The sequence below is a fragment of the Schizophyllum commune genome (assembly GCF_000143185.2).
Source record: "Schizophyllum commune H4-8 unplaced genomic scaffold SCHCOscaffold_11, whole genome shotgun sequence".
Classification (NCBI taxonomy): Eukaryota; Fungi; Basidiomycota; class Agaricomycetes; order Agaricales; family Schizophyllaceae; genus Schizophyllum; species Schizophyllum commune.
The window spans coordinates 1,817,368-1,833,194 of record NW_026089548.1 but is presented as its reverse complement, the minus strand read 5'-3'; the positions used below and the strand labels follow the sequence as shown (position 1 = coordinate 1,833,194).

The following is a 15,827-nucleotide window of genomic DNA, read 5'->3' as shown; positions in this document are numbered from 1 at the left end:
GAGAGGGTGGGGTGTAGGAACCCCTCCTGTCCACAAGCACGCGCCCCCTCCCCCCAGTAACCGCCCCCCTCCCCTTAATGAGCGCCCCCACCCCCTCAACAAGCGATCCGTCCACACAACGCCCTCGAAAAGCGATCCGCCTACGCAGCACCCCCTCAATGCACACCTCATTCACACGACGCCCTCGAAATGCGATTTGTCCGCGCAGTGTCCCGGCGAGGGAGGGGAGGGAAGGAGTGACGGGGTGAGAGGGGTCAGGAAGGTGGGGCGTAGGAGGAGGGTGGGGAGGAGGTGGAGATGGGGTGAGGGGAGGGTGGGGTGGAAGAATGGTGGAGGTGGGAGGGAGGCGGAAGGGAGGTGCGATTGACCCAGAGGGGGCTGCGCCACCCCTCTCTCGTCGCCCTCCGCTCAATCAGCAATTCCCAACAAGCGAGCGGCTTAACAGGAGATCCAACAAGCGCCGTCCCTCCTAACCCCCCACCCGCCCTCCATCCTCGCTCGCTCGTTCCGTCGCCTCGCTCACCCACCTCCACCCACCCCACTCGCTTGCGCGAGAGAGGGCGCAGTGCATGGCTCGCACTTCTCTCAGTTCCTCCTCGCCCCCCCTCCCTCCTCACCGTCTCCCTCAAATCCTCCTCCTCAGCTCTCCTCACCCCCCTCTCCCTTCCTTCCCACACCCTCCCTCCTCATGTCTTCCCTCCCGTCGCCCCGCTCGCCTTCACTTCCTCAGTCCCCTGCCTCTCAGCTCGCTGGGTTCCCTCAACCGAACGGGGGCATCGCCGGCGAGCTGCAATAGAGCGAGCGAGCAAGAGAGAATGAGGCGCGGAAGAGCGAGTGCGATGGGGGAGCGAGAGAGAGAGCAGGGCTCCCACCTCTCAGCGCGCCGGCATCCCTCGACCGGGGGCGTCGCTGGCGATCTGTGCGAGCGAGGAACTGAGCTGGCGAGCCGCGAAAGACCGAGGGTGCTAAGTAGAAGGAAGGTAAGGTAAGGGAGATGAAGGGGCGGGACGGAGGGGTGGGTGCCGGTGGAAGGAGTGAAGGGGGCGCCGGCGGAAGGGGATGGGGCGCTGGTGGAAGGATAGGGGGAGTGAGAGAACGAGGGGTGGGGTAGTCCGCTCTGTAGTAGTCATTGTTTTTCTCCCTTTCTGATTCAAGCGCTCCCTATTGTATTGACCGCACAAACTGAAGCTCTACAAATGGCCAAGTGATTCCGATCTGACAGTGCCCCACTCACGTCTCCCCCATTCGTGTCTTTTCCACGTAAATCGTCGCCCCTCTTCAACTTCTTCTGGCCAATCTCCGGCGCCGTCGAATGTTCGATTAGCGCGAGTGGACCCTGTCGCGTTGCGCTTGCGGAAGTCTTCAGCAAGTTCCCGGCTCGGAGCAGTGACTGACGAAATACCTGACATTCATCCTCAGACACCAAAACCTGTAGAAGCATTCCCCGTATGCGCTCGTACGTGGCCGCGTCCTCTTGGACGAAGTGCCAGCGATCAATCTGGCATAGGAGATCCGCGCCATCATCGGCACGAGTTCCTGCGTCTGCACCACACTCTAGCAGGACACGCACGCTGTCCTCGTTGCCACAATAGACAGCACAATATAGGGGAGACCAGCCAGCTGCGTCGCGAGATTCTATGTTGGCCCCATTCTCGCAGAGAACGCGGATGGAGCGGACACAGGGTCGCATCGAGGCCATATGGAGAGGCGTGAGTCCCCCTCTCCTGCAGATGACGAGAACGCGCTGGGGATATGCGCTGTCATTATCGGCGCAGGAAATAGAGCCGAGCTGCATCGAAGGGGCCCAGGATGTGTAGTCCCCAGGCTCCGAGGGATCGAATTTCAGAGGGATGCAAGCCTGACTCCTGGTCACAGCGTCGATATCCGCCCCTCGGTCCAGCAGCAAAGCGACGGTGTCAAATCCATGCTGCATAACGGCGAAGTGAAGTGCCGTCCTATGATCGACAGCGCGCTCGTTGACGCTCACCCCCGGGTGATCAAGGAGCACCGTTACAGCGTCTCGATATCCGCGCGCCGCAGCGATATGCAAAGGTGTCCAGCGCTCTTCCTGGTATAGATCGGCAGGCCCCGACGCTACTAGACCACTCGCTGTTGCGCCTCGGGCGAGAAGGAGTGAAATATACTCGTGCGCGCCATAGCTGGCCGCCACGTGAAGGGCTGTTTTACCCTCCAGGTCGATGGCATCGATGTCTACCCCAGGCTGATCAAGGAGCAACTTCACAGCGTCGATGTACGGGTTACGCGCCTCGCGAATCTCGTGCAGAGGATCAGATATCCAGTGCGGCCATGGGCAGTCATCTTCCCGACCCATGAGATGGGCGTCTTGACATAGGCGAGATACTTCCATGCGTAAGGCGCCACCGCATATGGCGTCATGGAGAGTTGTCCGCCCCGTTATGTACTCTTCTTCCGTTACCACTCCTGGCTGATTGAGGAGCAGCTCCATGATCCTTAGATGGCCTCTTTGAGCAGCGACGCTGAGCGGTCGCCCCCACTTCGAGTTCGCGTGGTCAGTGCCATTCACATTCGCCCCACGAGAGAGAAGCAGCGTGACGACCTCAAGATGCCCATGTATCGTCGCAGTATAGAGAGCGTTGGTCCCATTCGCGTCTTCTTCGTCGATGTTGACCAATGGGTCGATATCGAGGAAATACTCCAGGACGTGCGCATGTCCGGACTGAGCAGCAACATGCAGTGGTAATAGACCGTTTCCGCGTGCGTGCAAGTCAGCACCGCGCGAGATCAGGACGCGGCAGACATTAAGATGACCGTGCTTTGCTGCGCGGTGAAGGAGAGGCCAGCCATCCTCATCTACGAGCTCGATGTTTGCCCCAAGATGAAGCAGTAGGTCGACGAGTAGATCGTGCCCGAGCATGATCGCGGCGCAGATGTTGGGCCGGAGGATGCCCTGCGTTAGCGGATGATCCCTAATCTTTTCCATGACCCCAAGAACATCTTCGACGAGACCGGGATAGTGATCATCCTCCGCCAGGCTGATACTATGCGCCCAATCTTCGAGGAGACATGAATCGCAATCCGCAGACGTTGATTCGGCGACAAAAGCCGTATAGGCGAGACCCATGCGAGCCATCAGAGCAGCGTCCTGGCAGCGAACACGGAATGGAGATGAGGCCGGGAGGTTGAGAATAAAGTCCTTCACCGATGCGTGCGCGATGGAGACGGTGTCGTCGAAAACATGGATGAATGTCGTGTCAATCGCCGCGACAGCGGCCTTTGGTGAGGGCTTCAGCGAAGCGTCGTAGATTGGCATATGACATCTCGCAGTCGGGTGTATGAAGGCCTGTAGCCGCGCGAAATCATCCAAAGGTATGGGCCTTCCATGATACACGAGCCACGCGAGCAAGATCTTCACTTTCTGCTGCAGTCGTGGATTGATAGAGTTGAGACGCTGAGCATACATCGCTTCGAGAGATTGAGGAAGACTCGTCAAAAGCATGGAAACATAGGAGGGATTCTCGGCTACAGGCGCGATTTCGTCAATGACAAGTGACAACCATCGTAGACTTGATTGAATCGTCAATATACCGATGCACCCACATTGTGACGACGCAAAGACTTACTTTCCCTGAGCGCCACGCTTCAGATGAGTGCGGATGGAAAGGGGATCCGTAACTCCAGCAAGGATACCATCAGGCTTCGTCAAAGCCCTGTCAAGTATCATGTTCGTATCGTGATCATTTTCTCTGGGGAAGTGTCCGATGCGAACATGGGAGTCGTGCAGATCCTCTAGGCCATCTGCAGTACGAGCTGTAACGAAGATCGAGACGGCTTGATGAGCTTGCAGCCATCTGATAGTCGGAGGAATACTCTTCGTGACGCTTTCATCCAGCGCATCAACAAGGACATAGACTGGAGAGCGTCGCGCACGGAGTAGCCTCAGCAGCAGAGCTGTCTTCTCTTCCAGAGTCGTGTGCCCGCGCGTCGCTGCTCTGGCACGATGCGCGGACAGGAAAGCAGCCGCCTCGGAGCTCTGCAAGGCCAGTTGGCAAAGGAATGACGAGATGAGAGAGTCCGTAGTTTGTTTATCCGGGCGATCTGTGATATCGAAGAAATAGACGAGCACGGTAGCGTCACTACAATGGGATTCGCGGTAATCCTGCAGATTTTGAAAGGCAGCGGCACTGGCAAGCGTCAGTCAATACAATGGCTCCTCGTCGCGTTCTCGTCACTCACGTCATCGTGCTTTTACCGCACCCAGCTAAACACCAAATTAATCCACGGAAGTCTGCATGAGCAAAGGCCCTTACCTGAGCCGGACATCAACAAGGACTTGACGGACCCGTCCTTGAACTCGATGAACGAACCACCGTTCAGAAACCAGGATCCGGTAGAAGGTACGCGGTCGTTCAGTAGTTTGTTTACTTTGTCGGACGAGTCCCGATATTGGAGCCACCCAAGTATTTTGTCGACGCCTGCGATGTCTAGCAAGAGTGGCGACATCAGCAGCGGGCACTGATGGAGGCTCAACAGAGCTCTGGTTACCTTTCATTATCTTGATATCGTTCGCCGCTCTCTCAACAACGCCATCTATGAGTCTCACGATTTCTCGGTTTTTGTGAATCTCCTCGATGGCTTGAATATTCCCCTCTTCTACGCTCGCTAGGTAGACGACTCTCAGAAGTGATTCAACCACTACGGTGTGCAATGTCGTACCGATTATCTCACGGGCAAGATTGACCACCCGCTCCATGCAACGTTGTACCGCAATCCAGTCTTCGTGCTCCGCTGTATAAGCAATGAGCAAGATGCACCAGTATACGACGCATTCACGCACAGGCAAGACTGGAGGTCAGTTCTGTGACGATTTCCAGCGTCACAGCAGCAACCCTCTCGTGTTGGCGTGTTCCGAGCTTGTCCAGGTGTGCCAATGCCTCCGACATCGGCCTCGCGCTTCGAAGGCCTTGTAGCCACACGCCTGGATGATAGAGTAAGCCTCTCTCCATCGCAGAAGGGTCGCAGAACCCACGGAAACGGCCAGCTCTCCTCATCTTCGAGATTAAACCGAACACCGCAAGGACGTGGGCAAGGAATTCGACAGATGCCTCTCGAACGAGGACATGTCTGTCGACCACGGTGTCGATGAGAACGATCCGGCACTTGATCTCGTCGAACGCTTTACAGACCGCGTCGAACTCGTCATGCACAGTAGTCGAGGCCTGGAACATCGTCAGTAGGCCTTATGCGGGGCGGATACCTTCCAACTCGCCCTGAGCAGATGTCCAACCGCTGAGAAGATGACTGGGCCAGGAGGGAATGCCTGCGCCCAACGCGGTCAGATACGACGACCACCAGATACACAAGTCAAACTCACCGGTGCGAGCGAGTTACCGATGCCATCGCAAAGCTTCCCGAGCACAATGGCTACTGGCATGAGACGGTCGCGCAGGATTTGCGGACCGTCGTTGCGGAACTTCTTGAACTGCGCTTCTTGGTCGCGGACATAGTCGTCGATGTCGGCTTTGCTGCTGAAGAGCAGCGCGCCTTCAGAGGAGTGGTCGACGCCCGCGCTCGCCTGGTACTCCCTGACCGCGTCCTCCCACAGGCGAGCCACGGGATCCTTGACGAGCGGCACATGCGGAGGCCCAGACGCGATGCTCGAAGGGGTACTCGGCGCTTGTGCAGCTACGGGCGCGTGTTCGAGGACAGACAAGGGCTCGATGATCGAAGAGGAATGCACAGGGCTGCACGCACTGCGCCGCGTCGACGGACATTGGGCCGTCGTCTCCACGGTATGAGGATTTCCCGCGCCCGGTTGACTTGTGAGCGACTCCGTCGCCGTGGTTGACAAACGAGGGACGAGGACCCCCGGGAAAGCGGGGGTGGCCAATGTGATCGATAAGTGAACTAGTCGCGAAAGGCTCGCTCGATCATCTCGTGCCCGATTGCGGGGATCGAGTCCAGCAAGCCAGAGCAAGGATTTCGACGGAGACGCAGCTGGTCGAGACATTGTAGTCGAAGAGTATGAGATGGGCGCCTAGGACAAGAGGGCAGAGGTGTGAAGAGCAGTGCGGCTGGAGAAGCAGCAAGATTAGAGAGGAAGCCATATGACTCGAACTTTGTTCGGCGAGGCTGGCCGGGTGAATTGAAGGAAGTCCTATAAGAAGCACGAGTCATTGTAGGGACATTGTTCGGATCATGACTTGTACGTACTCACTTATCGCCTTGGACAGTCGGTGTGGTATGACTGTTGATTAGGGGGATGGTGGCGCTAGAGGCAGAATTCGAACCTTGCATAGAGGAGTTTGCCTTGCAGCATGACAGAGTGAGCCGCGAGGATACAGCACGCGACGTATATGAGCCAAGGAACGGTTTGAAAGAAGGTCAAGGCAACATATATTCTCGCACGTATACCTATACAGCCCCGCGTATATGATGGGATCGGCGTACCCTCCTGCAGCCTACCCCGACCTGTTCAAGGGCAAGTCTCAGGAGATACTCGCGGATATCCTACGCTCGTCGCGTTTGCGTGAGGGTTCGTCCCGCGAGAGGAACGTCGGCTGATCTGTGATGCATCACTACTTATCTGGGCCGTCAGCCACCCGCGTGAATGTATCTCACCGCCAATGTAGATGGCACCTTCCCTTCACCTGCGAGCCCTAGGCGGCACCGACATGGCGAAGGTCTGGAAAGCATCGGGCCGATGCTCATAACATCCTTCTCATTCGTCCGGGTGGGGAAGATAGCCGCTCCTGCCCGTCTCAGAGAGCTGTGAGCCGAGAGTCACGCTCGGCAGCGTTCCCATATTCGTGGAGGACCGCGTTCAGGGAGTCATTCCACACCAGTAGAAACATAGGCTAGTTATCGAACGTATAGTCGGTGCGGAGAGTGCTCGAGTAGGCGACCCTGGCAAATCGGGCGTCGACGTTTGTTGATGATACCACGAGGCCAGATGACGATGCCCAGTGAGGAAAAGGTAAGGGTGTGTTGTGAGAAGCCGTGCTGAGTTGCTTTCGAGAGGCATGTAGCGTCCGGGGAACGATGCGCTCGGCGAGGGCAGTGTCCTGCGGCGATCGCGATGACTACACGGCGATTACGAAGGGATGGAGGACGCACCATCTGCCCGGAGAATGGGGAAGTGGTCCCGCAAAGTAGCTATTATCCTGACATCTCTCGCTGCTTAAGCGCACAGAAGCGCTGCTTCCCGGTCCAACTCGATAGTTCAGGCGCCAAAGCGATCGAGAATGTGACAAAGATGCCTGCTCCGGAGGGCCTTCGTCGATCTGTCTGTGTCTAGAGTTCAAACTAACAAGATTCGCGCGTGTTTGTATCTGAAGAGACGCCTAAGAGGCGTGTATCGGGATGATGGTAAGAAGCAGGAGGCTTTGTTTGGTCGTGTTTGCTTTGGCGCTGTAACCTTTCTGCCTTCTCCTTTGGGACGCCATCAGGACATTGTTCTTCCATCTGACTTTCTGCGGTCATGGGCAACGGATCGAGCAGGATCACAACCCATACAAGGCATTGCGCTCCTGTGCAGTGAAGTAATGTCAACGCGAGAGAATAGGGAGGCTAGGCTGAGAAAAGGTAGCGTCCCATTCCAATCACAACTATTGATACACTTCCGTAAAAACAAGTTGAAAGCATGATAGCGAGGCAGAGAAAAGTATAAAAAACATACACAGCGCATATATAGCATCATCATGAGGCCGCCTGAAACACACATAGCTTACATACAGAAAGAGCCCATAACATTTCGATAGGCCGTGGACGTTCCGATATCCTGGTCGGAAGAATCACGGTGCGATGGTGACGTGCGATCAGATGCAGGCTCGACCGCCGCTTTCTGGTTCGCTGGGGGAGACTTGGTGGACCGAGGACGCGAGCCTCCCCTCGTCATCAGCGCCGCGGGGATGGTCGGCGGCTGGGGCTCGATTCGAGGGCGCTTACCCTCGCGATACGTCTCCTCATCCGCCCAAGACTTCTTGCGTTGCGCCGCCACATCCGCCTCCGCCGCCTCCCGCTTGCGCTTCAGCGCCAGATGCTCCTTGAAGGACAGCCTCGCGCGCGGCGGCTGCAGCTGTCCGGCGGGCATGATCATGCCGCCCTGCTTTACCAGCTGGCGGTCGTTGGGTGGGCAGCCGGCCGCGAACGCGCGCGCATAGCCGTTCTCGAGGGTGCCGGCGAAGCCGGAGGGTTGCGGCGGAGGGACCTCGATCGCAGGGGAGGGGACCTCGACTGCAGAGGAGGAGACCTCGACCGAAGGTGAGGAGACCTCTACCGCAGGCGGAAGAGTGCCTTGGACGGAGCCAGGCTCAGCCTCAGCTGGATAGGAAGGTGCAGGTGCACGAGCGTCGCAGGAAGTAGACGCCCCCGCCTCTTGATACCGGTCCTTTGAAACCGCGGCGCCAACTGCCTTCGACCCCGCCACGCCGATCGCTGCGACATGGCTGACGCGGTCATCCATGGGCGTGATTGCTATGGCAGACATGGGCATGTCAGGCGACACGGGTGATTGAGTACCAGCGCTCGACAGCGGTGGAGGGCTGACATGCAGCGATGGCGGAGATGAACTGGCATAGACGGACGGCGGAGAGCTGGCACGGGGAGGCAACGCGGAACTGATACGAAGCGACGTTGACGCAGCCAACGTCGAAGAAGCAGCCTCATCCGCGCGGGGAGCGAGGTCTGCAACGTCCGGGTACTCCTCGGGAAAGAGAGCTGCGGCAACGGCGGCCTCGCTGCTGAGACGTGCCGGCTCGGGAGTCACGTCGGCCTCAGGAGATGGCGGGAAGAGAGCCGCTGCAACATCAGCCGCGCTGCTCAAAGGTCGGCAAGGCGTCGGCTCGTCGGCCTCGTCGGCCTCGACAGAGGATCCAGCGGCTTCGCTTTCAACAACCTCAGTCGCTGCTTCAGACTCCGCACGCGCCAGTCCCGCAGGGCACTCCTCCACGATGTCTGCGGGCTCCTCGCGAACGATGGCCATGGTAGCCCCAACGGCGACGGCCGCGCGCACCTCTTCGATGGCGATGGCTGAAGACAGCGACTCGGCGGAAGATGAAGTCGCCACGTCCTTCTCCACGATCTCCCCGTCCTCGACTACGGTAGACGGAGTAGCGGCGCGCGTCGTCGAGTTGGCTTGCGCCTCGCCGTCCACTGGAAGATCTTCATTCCCCGAGGAATCGCCCTCGCCAGCCAGAGGCTGGCGCAGATCAACTGGCGCCTCTACACCGTGGGGGCACGCGTCAGCGGCGGCCACAACCTCCGCGTCGACGCTAAGTTGCGCGTCTTCCGGTTGGTCCACCACCTCAGGCTCGTCGTCAGCTAGCGCATCTGCTGCCTGAATGACCGATGAAGGTTCGTCGTCCGCCTCAACGGCAGACTCGCCGAGCTCCTCAGCAGCAGACTCGTGAACCGCTTCGCCTGAAGTGTCATCTGAATGCCCCTCAACACCCTGTTGCTCCTCGCTCGAGCGTTGCAACGACTTGGGCGGGGATGCACTCCCTCCAGCTTCGACAGGCGCCGCAGAACCGTCAACAACTATGAAGACCTCTGGCGAGCTGGGCGACGCAGCCGCAGCCTCTTCCGTTGCCTTCGGTACGTCGGTCGAGGACGAGACTGAAGCATCGAAATATTCCTTGGGTGTTGACGCGTCGGCGGATGGAGACCATGGTACTTCAGAGGAAGGCGCTGATGTCGAGCTCTCGTCGAGCTCTGGCTGGATATGGTTCATTGTCTGTCCGTTGCCGTTGAGCAGAAGTACGAGCGCCTGCGCTGCAGCGGCATCGTCGTCCTCAGTGGGACCAGAGGGCGCGGATGCGCTCCTAGCCAGCTTGGAGGGCCGCGGTGACTCGTCACCATCGCCTTCCCGAAGGCGCTTGAGACTCCGCGCCTCATCGTCAAGGACCTCGGCCTGAGTGGAAATTGCTGCATTGGCTGCAGGTCGTAATCAGACAATGAGCGGGAGATCAAAGGTTTGCACTCACCATGACGTTGCTCAGGCGTGCGGGTAATCGGAAGCGACTCCACTATCTGCGCGTCCTTCGCCACCGATGCGCGCGGTACAGGGATCAGGACCCCGTCGCGCAGCGTCAGAACATAGTCGGTCGGCAGGTACCTGTTGGCGATGGCGCTCGGGGAGCTCCATGTAGCAGGTTCACCCGCCGGAGGAGCAGGTGCAGGATTGTATCCAGTGATCTGAATATCATCGTCCGAGTCGCTGTCTTCCATGGCGCGCACCGTCTGTGGATCCTCGGCTGTGCTCACGATGGACGCGTCGACGCCGACGTCCTGCTTCGTCGGCTCGTCATCGGGATACCGCAGCTCGTCCTCTTCTTCCTCGTTGATGTACTCGTCCTCGTACGCGGCGAGAGCTACAGTAGGTCAGCACGAGGTTTACCCGGGAATGAAACTACATACCTTGAGCTCTCACACCTTCCGGCAAAGTCGAACGGCTCCAAACCTGATGTCGAGGTACTCCTTCCTGTGCAATGCATTGCGTCTTCCACCGTGCACCCTCAGCCAAGCCCAGCTCCTTACATCTCTCGCACTCTGCGAGCACCTTCTCATGCACGCAGGACGGCGGTAGCGAGCCTCCCTCATCATCTGACTCATCCAACCCCTCGCAAACTGGACACGGCACCAATCGCGCAGCAAAGTCGTGCTCGACGGAATATTCGCGCGGAACGACGTATGCGCGCTGGCTTATGGGGACGAGCGTCTGAACGAGATCATCTTGGGGCGCTTCGCCGTGCATGCCGGGGTTGAGTGCGCCGGGAAGTCTGCTCGTGGCCGCGTGATTCGTCGGTGGGAAGCCGTGGCCAGCGGTCGGGTACGACGGCGCAATAGGATCGTGATGTTCCGCGGTCGAAGTGGCAGCATCGCCTGCCATATCTGACTCGTGTGGTACGATATCGGATGCAGTAGGAGCTGGAGACACATTAGTGAGGTTCAACAACGGGGAACAAACGGACATACCATCCCACGATGCCGGCTCCAAAGCAGGCACTGGCGTATGAGATGGACGAAAGAGTGTCTCATTCTCGCACGGTGGGTCTAGGAAGTTGAGCGCGGGCGGCTCGAAGGTCCAGCCCACATTAGGATGGAACCAGTAGGGGATCAGGGTCTTCGATTGCACAGGACAAGGCTCAGCAGGCTGAGACCCCGCCGGATGAGGCTCGTCAAGAGGAGCGTCACAAGAAGGTGAGGCAGCTCTGGTTGGGGGTGGGGCGGCGGTCGCCTCAGCCTCAGCAGTGGGCACTTGTTCCTCGATTTCCGCCTCGCGCTGAGCCTCGATTGTGCCCGTAAGTTGTTCTCGTTCCTCCTCCGCCGCCACCATAAACTGAACCTCAGATGCCGCCTGCAGCCAGGGCGTTGACTCCGGCGGAGCAGGGACGTCGGGCCCGCCGGTCCACAGCCGATAAGTCAGGACATTCGCGCCAGCGAGGGCACTCTCCAAGTCGGGCGGGCCTCCCGCAGGCGCAGGCAAGGGCACCCCATTCCACCACCGCTGACCCCTCTTCTGTGTCTGCCGCAAGCGCTCCGCCGCCTGCGCCTGCTGCTGCTTGATAATCAGCCGCTGTCGCTCGTCGTCGTTATGCTGCGCCATATACTCTTTCATGAGACGCTGCATCTCGTCGACCTTGCGCTGCTTCGCCGCCTTCGCCTCTGCTTTGCGCCTGCGCTTCTCTTCATCTTTCAGCACGCGTTGGTGGTCCCGCTGGTCTTGCGAGCGGGAGCGCTGTGCCATTGGTTGGCGGAGAGCGGGCTTAGCCCTCGCTGGAGCATCAGACGTGGACGGACCGCCGCGAGTAGATGGCACATCTTGGGAAAGAGGAACGGGTGCCGACAATTCGGACTGTCTCCCGCCCTCATTCGGGGGCTGTTGCGCGTGATAATATGGGTAGTCATGCCACTCCTGCTGTCCCGTCCCTTCCGCTTGCCGCCGATCCTCGCGCTCTCTCGCAGCGCCCTCCTGCCGTCTCATTGTCGCCTCCTGCCGTCTCGACGTTGCCTCCTGAAGCCGCCCCACGCTCTCGCGGCGTGCATGGTCGCTTGCCCATTGCTGTCCGTGAGCAGCTGCAGGACGATCGCGTTCAGCATCATCCTCGGCACGCGGGGGCGAGCGCGAAGGCCCGGGGCGCTGGCGCGCCTCCCTCTCGCGCCTAAGCTCCGCCAAGAAGTTCGCCGCCTTGCGGTCCATCAGCGAGCGTTGCGGCATCGCAGATGGTGCAGGCGAGCGAGGCTCGTCGCTAGCGAGGGGCGTGGCGTCATGAGCTGGCGCGGCATGATCGTCGAAGCGGGGCACATCGTCGGAACGAGGAGCGGATAAGGAGCCACCGGATCGAGGGGGAGGGCTGGGATCGTCGCTCGGCGAAGTCGCTTGAGCGTACCCGCGGAAGTCCTCCGCACGATGCACACCTCTGAAAGCAGCAGGGTGGACGGGCTGAGGCGGTCGAGGGTCCCCATCGTAACCCGCAGCGTGAGGTTGGCGACCGTCGTGGTGCGGAGGTCCATACGTGCCGTACTCGTACGGGTGAAGGGAAGGATGAGGGGCATGTTGGGGAGGCGGAAGAGGATAATACGCTTGCGGGTGCTGTACTTCCTGCGGACGATATGCCGGCGGGCGAGAGTAACCATCGTTCTGCAGATGACGGGGAGCCTGCTCAGTATCCGGCCACTGGGAGTACCCAGGATGGCTCGGCCATGCATCGGACGGTGCGTGTGTGCCATTCTGGTGGGTCGACACAAATTGTACGCCAGGCGATGTCGAAGCAAGCAACTGCGTCGGCGGAGCTAAACGAGACGGCGCGAGCGGCATATCCGAGGACGGTGGCCTGTTCGACGGATGGTACTGCCCACCCGGTCCTGTCTGAGAGGGCGGTCCGTATGATGATGTGGGTCTGCTGCTCGATGACACAGGACGGCCACTGGATCCCGCGCGCGACGCATGCTTCCCGCTCGTCGACGCAGGCTTCCCGCTCGTCGACGCAGGCTTGCGACCCTTTGACACCGGTTTGCCACTCGCCGACATGGGTTTGCCACTCGCCGACATGGGTTTGCCACTCGCCGACACCGGTTTACCACCCGCCGCCGCTGGCTGCCGACTGCTTGTGACATGCACACCCGCCCCCACGCGCCCGCCCGCCGCCAGGACGCTCTCGTCGACGACGAAGCGCGCCAGTGGTGGCTCATCCCTCGCGAGACGCGGCACGCGCTCATCCCCCGCGAGACGCGATACCCGCTCGTCCCCAGCGGGACGCGTCGACACCGGCGGCGGCACCGGAGGCGGAGTTTCAGGCGCCAGACGCAGCCCTTGCTCGCGCGCAGGGAGGCGGTGGCGCGTTGTGGGATGGGAAACCTCGCGGCTCGATGGGTGCGAGGCTTCGCGACTCGATGGGTGCGCGGCGTGATGAGATGGGTGCGAGGCGAGATGAGATGGGTGCGAGGCGTGATGAGATGGGTGCGAGGCGTGATGAGATGGGTGCGAGGCGTGATGAGATGGATGGGAGGCGTAAGGAGAGGGACGTGAGTCGTGCATCGCATGCTGATGATCGTGTCCGTCGTGCGCCATTGGTCTAGCGCCCCCTTCCCTCGTCGTCGGTCGGGAGGGATGGCCTCTCTGCGCGGGTTGAAGTTGATGAGCGGGTTGAAGTTGATGAGCGTATGCGGCACGGGCAGCGGGTTGCATCTGAGTCCCAGGTTGAGGTTGTCCGCGGGGATGCGGCGCGCTCAGCTCCGCTTCTCGCGTGGCTTGCTGAGTTTGTCGAAGCGCCTCGATGGTCTCCTGCGGGACACACACGACGTCCTGAGGTACACGGGGGCGGGCTTGGGTGATAGGAGACGCGTGTTGGGCTGGATGGCGATGCCCCCGATGGTTTGCTCGTGTGTGAAGGTCGCTAGCAGAGTACTGATTTGGGGCGTTGGAATAGATGCCATGATGCGGGTAGGCGCCTGGTTGTGGATAGGCGCCAGGGTGTGGATAGGCGCCAGGGTGTGGATGGACGCCTGGTTGTGGATAGACGCCTGGTTGTGGATAGACTCCTGGGCGTGGATAGGCGCCGGGATGGAGTAAGGGAGTCCCTGCAGCGCTCGAGGGCTGCGCAGAGGACGAAGGGGTTCCATGGGAGGGACCTCGGGAGTGCGAAGATCCACCACGAGAGTGCGAAGATCCGCCACGAGAGTGCGAAGGCGCCTTACGGAGAGGGTCAAGTCATGTTCAAGTCGACGGTGAGGACCACGCACCTCACGCTCTTTCCCTCGTCCAGACTTGCGTGCACCAGTCTGAACCCCCTTCGCGTCAAAGTCCTTTGCGCGGATCAGCAAATCATGGGGCCTGAAGAAGTACAGCACGCACCACCGGCGCAGGCTCGAGCACGATCGTTACAGGGCCTTGAGCGACCGTGTTCTCCGTACTTTCGCAGTCCTGAATGGCCGCGTACGACGTTCCCCTCCGATGCATCCACGAGCGCCGCCGCCCGCTGGCGTGGAGGGGGGACGTTGCTTGCGCGGAGGCCGATGTTCGGCGACTGCGGGCGGGAAGGGGGCGATGCTGGCTAGCTTCGGGAGCGTCCACAGCCACGGGTGGAGGCGACGTCGAGCGCGGGCGCTTGACGCCTCGCGGGCCTGCTGCTGGGTAAACGGGCGCGCCCCAGCCGACCTCAACTGCACCGGGAATGTCAGCGCCTACTGCGGATGCATCTAGTATGTTCGTCGCACCTGCGCGCCTATCCTCCCTCATGCGCTCTCCTTCACTCGCGCTCAGCCGGCTGTCCTCCGAGGACGCTCTCGACATCGGGGCGTTCAAGATTGGGTATTGTTGAAGGCTCGCGCGGTCAACGAAGGACGGGGAAGCGAAACCGAGCCTGCATGCGCCCCATCATCTTATAGCAACAGCGGGCGATGAAGTTGGAGATAGCCTGGGAAGCCCCTTCCCAGGCGCAGGGCGCGCAGAGCCCAGCTGACGCCGCGGCCCTGATGGGAATACAAAGGGCGCGTCGAATGGGGAAGTCGCCGCCTGCTCTGCCACGATACCACCGTGCGAGTGCCGTAATCCCACCCTGCGTGCCGTGATCCCACACCGCTTGCCGTGATCCCACACTGCGTGCCGCCCTTTCCCGCCGGTTCTTATTGTCTTTCCCAGCTGACCAAGACCGCAACGGATGATGAGAGAGTGTCGCGATTGAGTGCGCTTTGGGAAGGCTCTGCGCTCGGGGCAGGATTGGGGGCGCAGGCGGCATCAGGAAGATGGGGGATGGAAGCAAATCTGTGAGAACTTCTCCCGCGGAAGCAGATGGCTTTTGTCAACTCCGGTCCGCCTACGAACCGCCACCGGAGTGCCGCAAAAGGTCCAGCGAGTTGATCTACGACGTCTTGCCAGGAGGATAGCTGGAATTGATCGACTGGTACTATCGGTACCGAGAGTCAGAAGGAATGGGATGGGAGTGATGTTTGAAGTTGCGAGAGCGCATGTTAGTGAGGGCACTGCCCGACCGCGCGGACCCGCAATAGCCAGAAGAGCAAAGGCAGTACTCAGATTCAGAACCATAGGAGCTGTAGGTGTACAGCAGCGGTGCTACGACACGAATCAAGATCAAGATCACGAGGCGCAGTGGGCGCTTAAGGCGGCACTGCCATTGCCACAAATGATCCAGCGCGACTGACTTACGACGTGAGGGCAGTAATATGATATTCACGCGTGTGTAATACAACGTATACGGCTGGAGAGTACATGTTAGAGAGCAAGGTATCAAACTCAGAGCACTGGGCGTGGGACTGGGTCCCAAATGAGTACATCTGAATCCCCTTCCCGCGTTCTTGAAGAGCGTCATCCCGATAAAAAAAGCGGAAAC

General features: G+C 59.9%; 6 protein-coding genes across 6 annotated transcripts; 1 reads left to right on the top strand and 5 right to left on the bottom strand.

Annotated features, from left to right (window-relative positions):
• Nucleotides 1-468: 468 nt before the first annotated feature.
• SCHCODRAFT_02080189 (uncharacterized protein) lies at nucleotides 469-1,089 on the top strand. The gene has a single exon (XM_050341710.1). The coding sequence runs from the start codon at nucleotides 570-572 to the stop codon at nucleotides 987-989; it is 420 nt and encodes a 139-aa protein (XP_050198337.1). The 5' UTR covers nucleotides 469-569; the 3' UTR covers nucleotides 990-1,089.
• A 427-nt stretch (nucleotides 1,090-1,516) lies between these two features.
• On the bottom strand, nucleotides 1,517-2,242 carry SCHCODRAFT_02553741 (ankyrin; the record flags this gene model as incomplete). Its single annotated transcript, XM_050343695.1, has 2 exons — nucleotides 1,864-2,242; nucleotides 1,517-1,719 (listed from the first exon to the last, which is right to left on the bottom strand). Coding segments are annotated over exons 1-2 (273 nt in total), but the record flags the coding sequence as incomplete, so codon positions are not given.
• On the bottom strand, nucleotides 2,234-2,455 carry SCHCODRAFT_02639737 (uncharacterized protein). Its single transcript, XM_050346099.1, has one exon. It carries the CDS (start codon nucleotides 2,395-2,397, stop codon nucleotides 2,239-2,241), a length of 159 nt encoding a protein of 52 aa, XP_050198335.1. The 5' UTR covers nucleotides 2,398-2,455; the 3' UTR covers nucleotides 2,234-2,238.
• Nucleotides 2,456-2,530: 75 nt separating this feature from the next.
• On the bottom strand, nucleotides 2,531-2,896 carry SCHCODRAFT_02478856 (ankyrin; the record flags this gene model as incomplete). Its single annotated transcript, XM_050342766.1, has 1 exon — nucleotides 2,531-2,896. A coding segment is annotated over one exon (366 nt), but the record flags the coding sequence as incomplete, so codon positions are not given.
• A 471-nt stretch (nucleotides 2,897-3,367) lies between these two features.
• On the bottom strand, nucleotides 3,368-5,989 carry SCHCODRAFT_02515651 (uncharacterized protein; the record flags this gene model as incomplete). The annotated part of the gene is made up of 9 exons (XM_050343332.1): nucleotides 3,368-3,545; nucleotides 3,603-4,163; nucleotides 4,216-4,240; nucleotides 4,290-4,463; nucleotides 4,525-4,674; nucleotides 4,817-4,957; nucleotides 5,009-5,198; nucleotides 5,237-5,299; nucleotides 5,354-5,989. Coding segments are annotated over 9 exons (2,118 nt in total), but the record flags the coding sequence as incomplete, so codon positions are not given.
• Nucleotides 5,990-7,551: 1,562 nt separating this feature from the next.
• SCHCODRAFT_02639729 (uncharacterized protein) lies at nucleotides 7,552-14,889 on the bottom strand. The gene is made up of 7 exons (XM_050346098.1): nucleotides 14,695-14,889; nucleotides 14,333-14,640; nucleotides 14,221-14,283; nucleotides 10,954-14,170; nucleotides 10,396-10,905; nucleotides 9,963-10,349; nucleotides 7,552-9,912 (listed from the first exon to the last, which is right to left on the bottom strand). The coding sequence occupies exons 1-7, from the start codon at nucleotides 14,768-14,770 to the stop codon at nucleotides 7,706-7,708; spliced, it is 6,768 nt and encodes a 2,255-aa protein (XP_050198332.1). The 5' UTR covers nucleotides 14,771-14,889; the 3' UTR covers nucleotides 7,552-7,705.
• Between the last annotated feature and the right edge of the window lie 938 nt (nucleotides 14,890-15,827).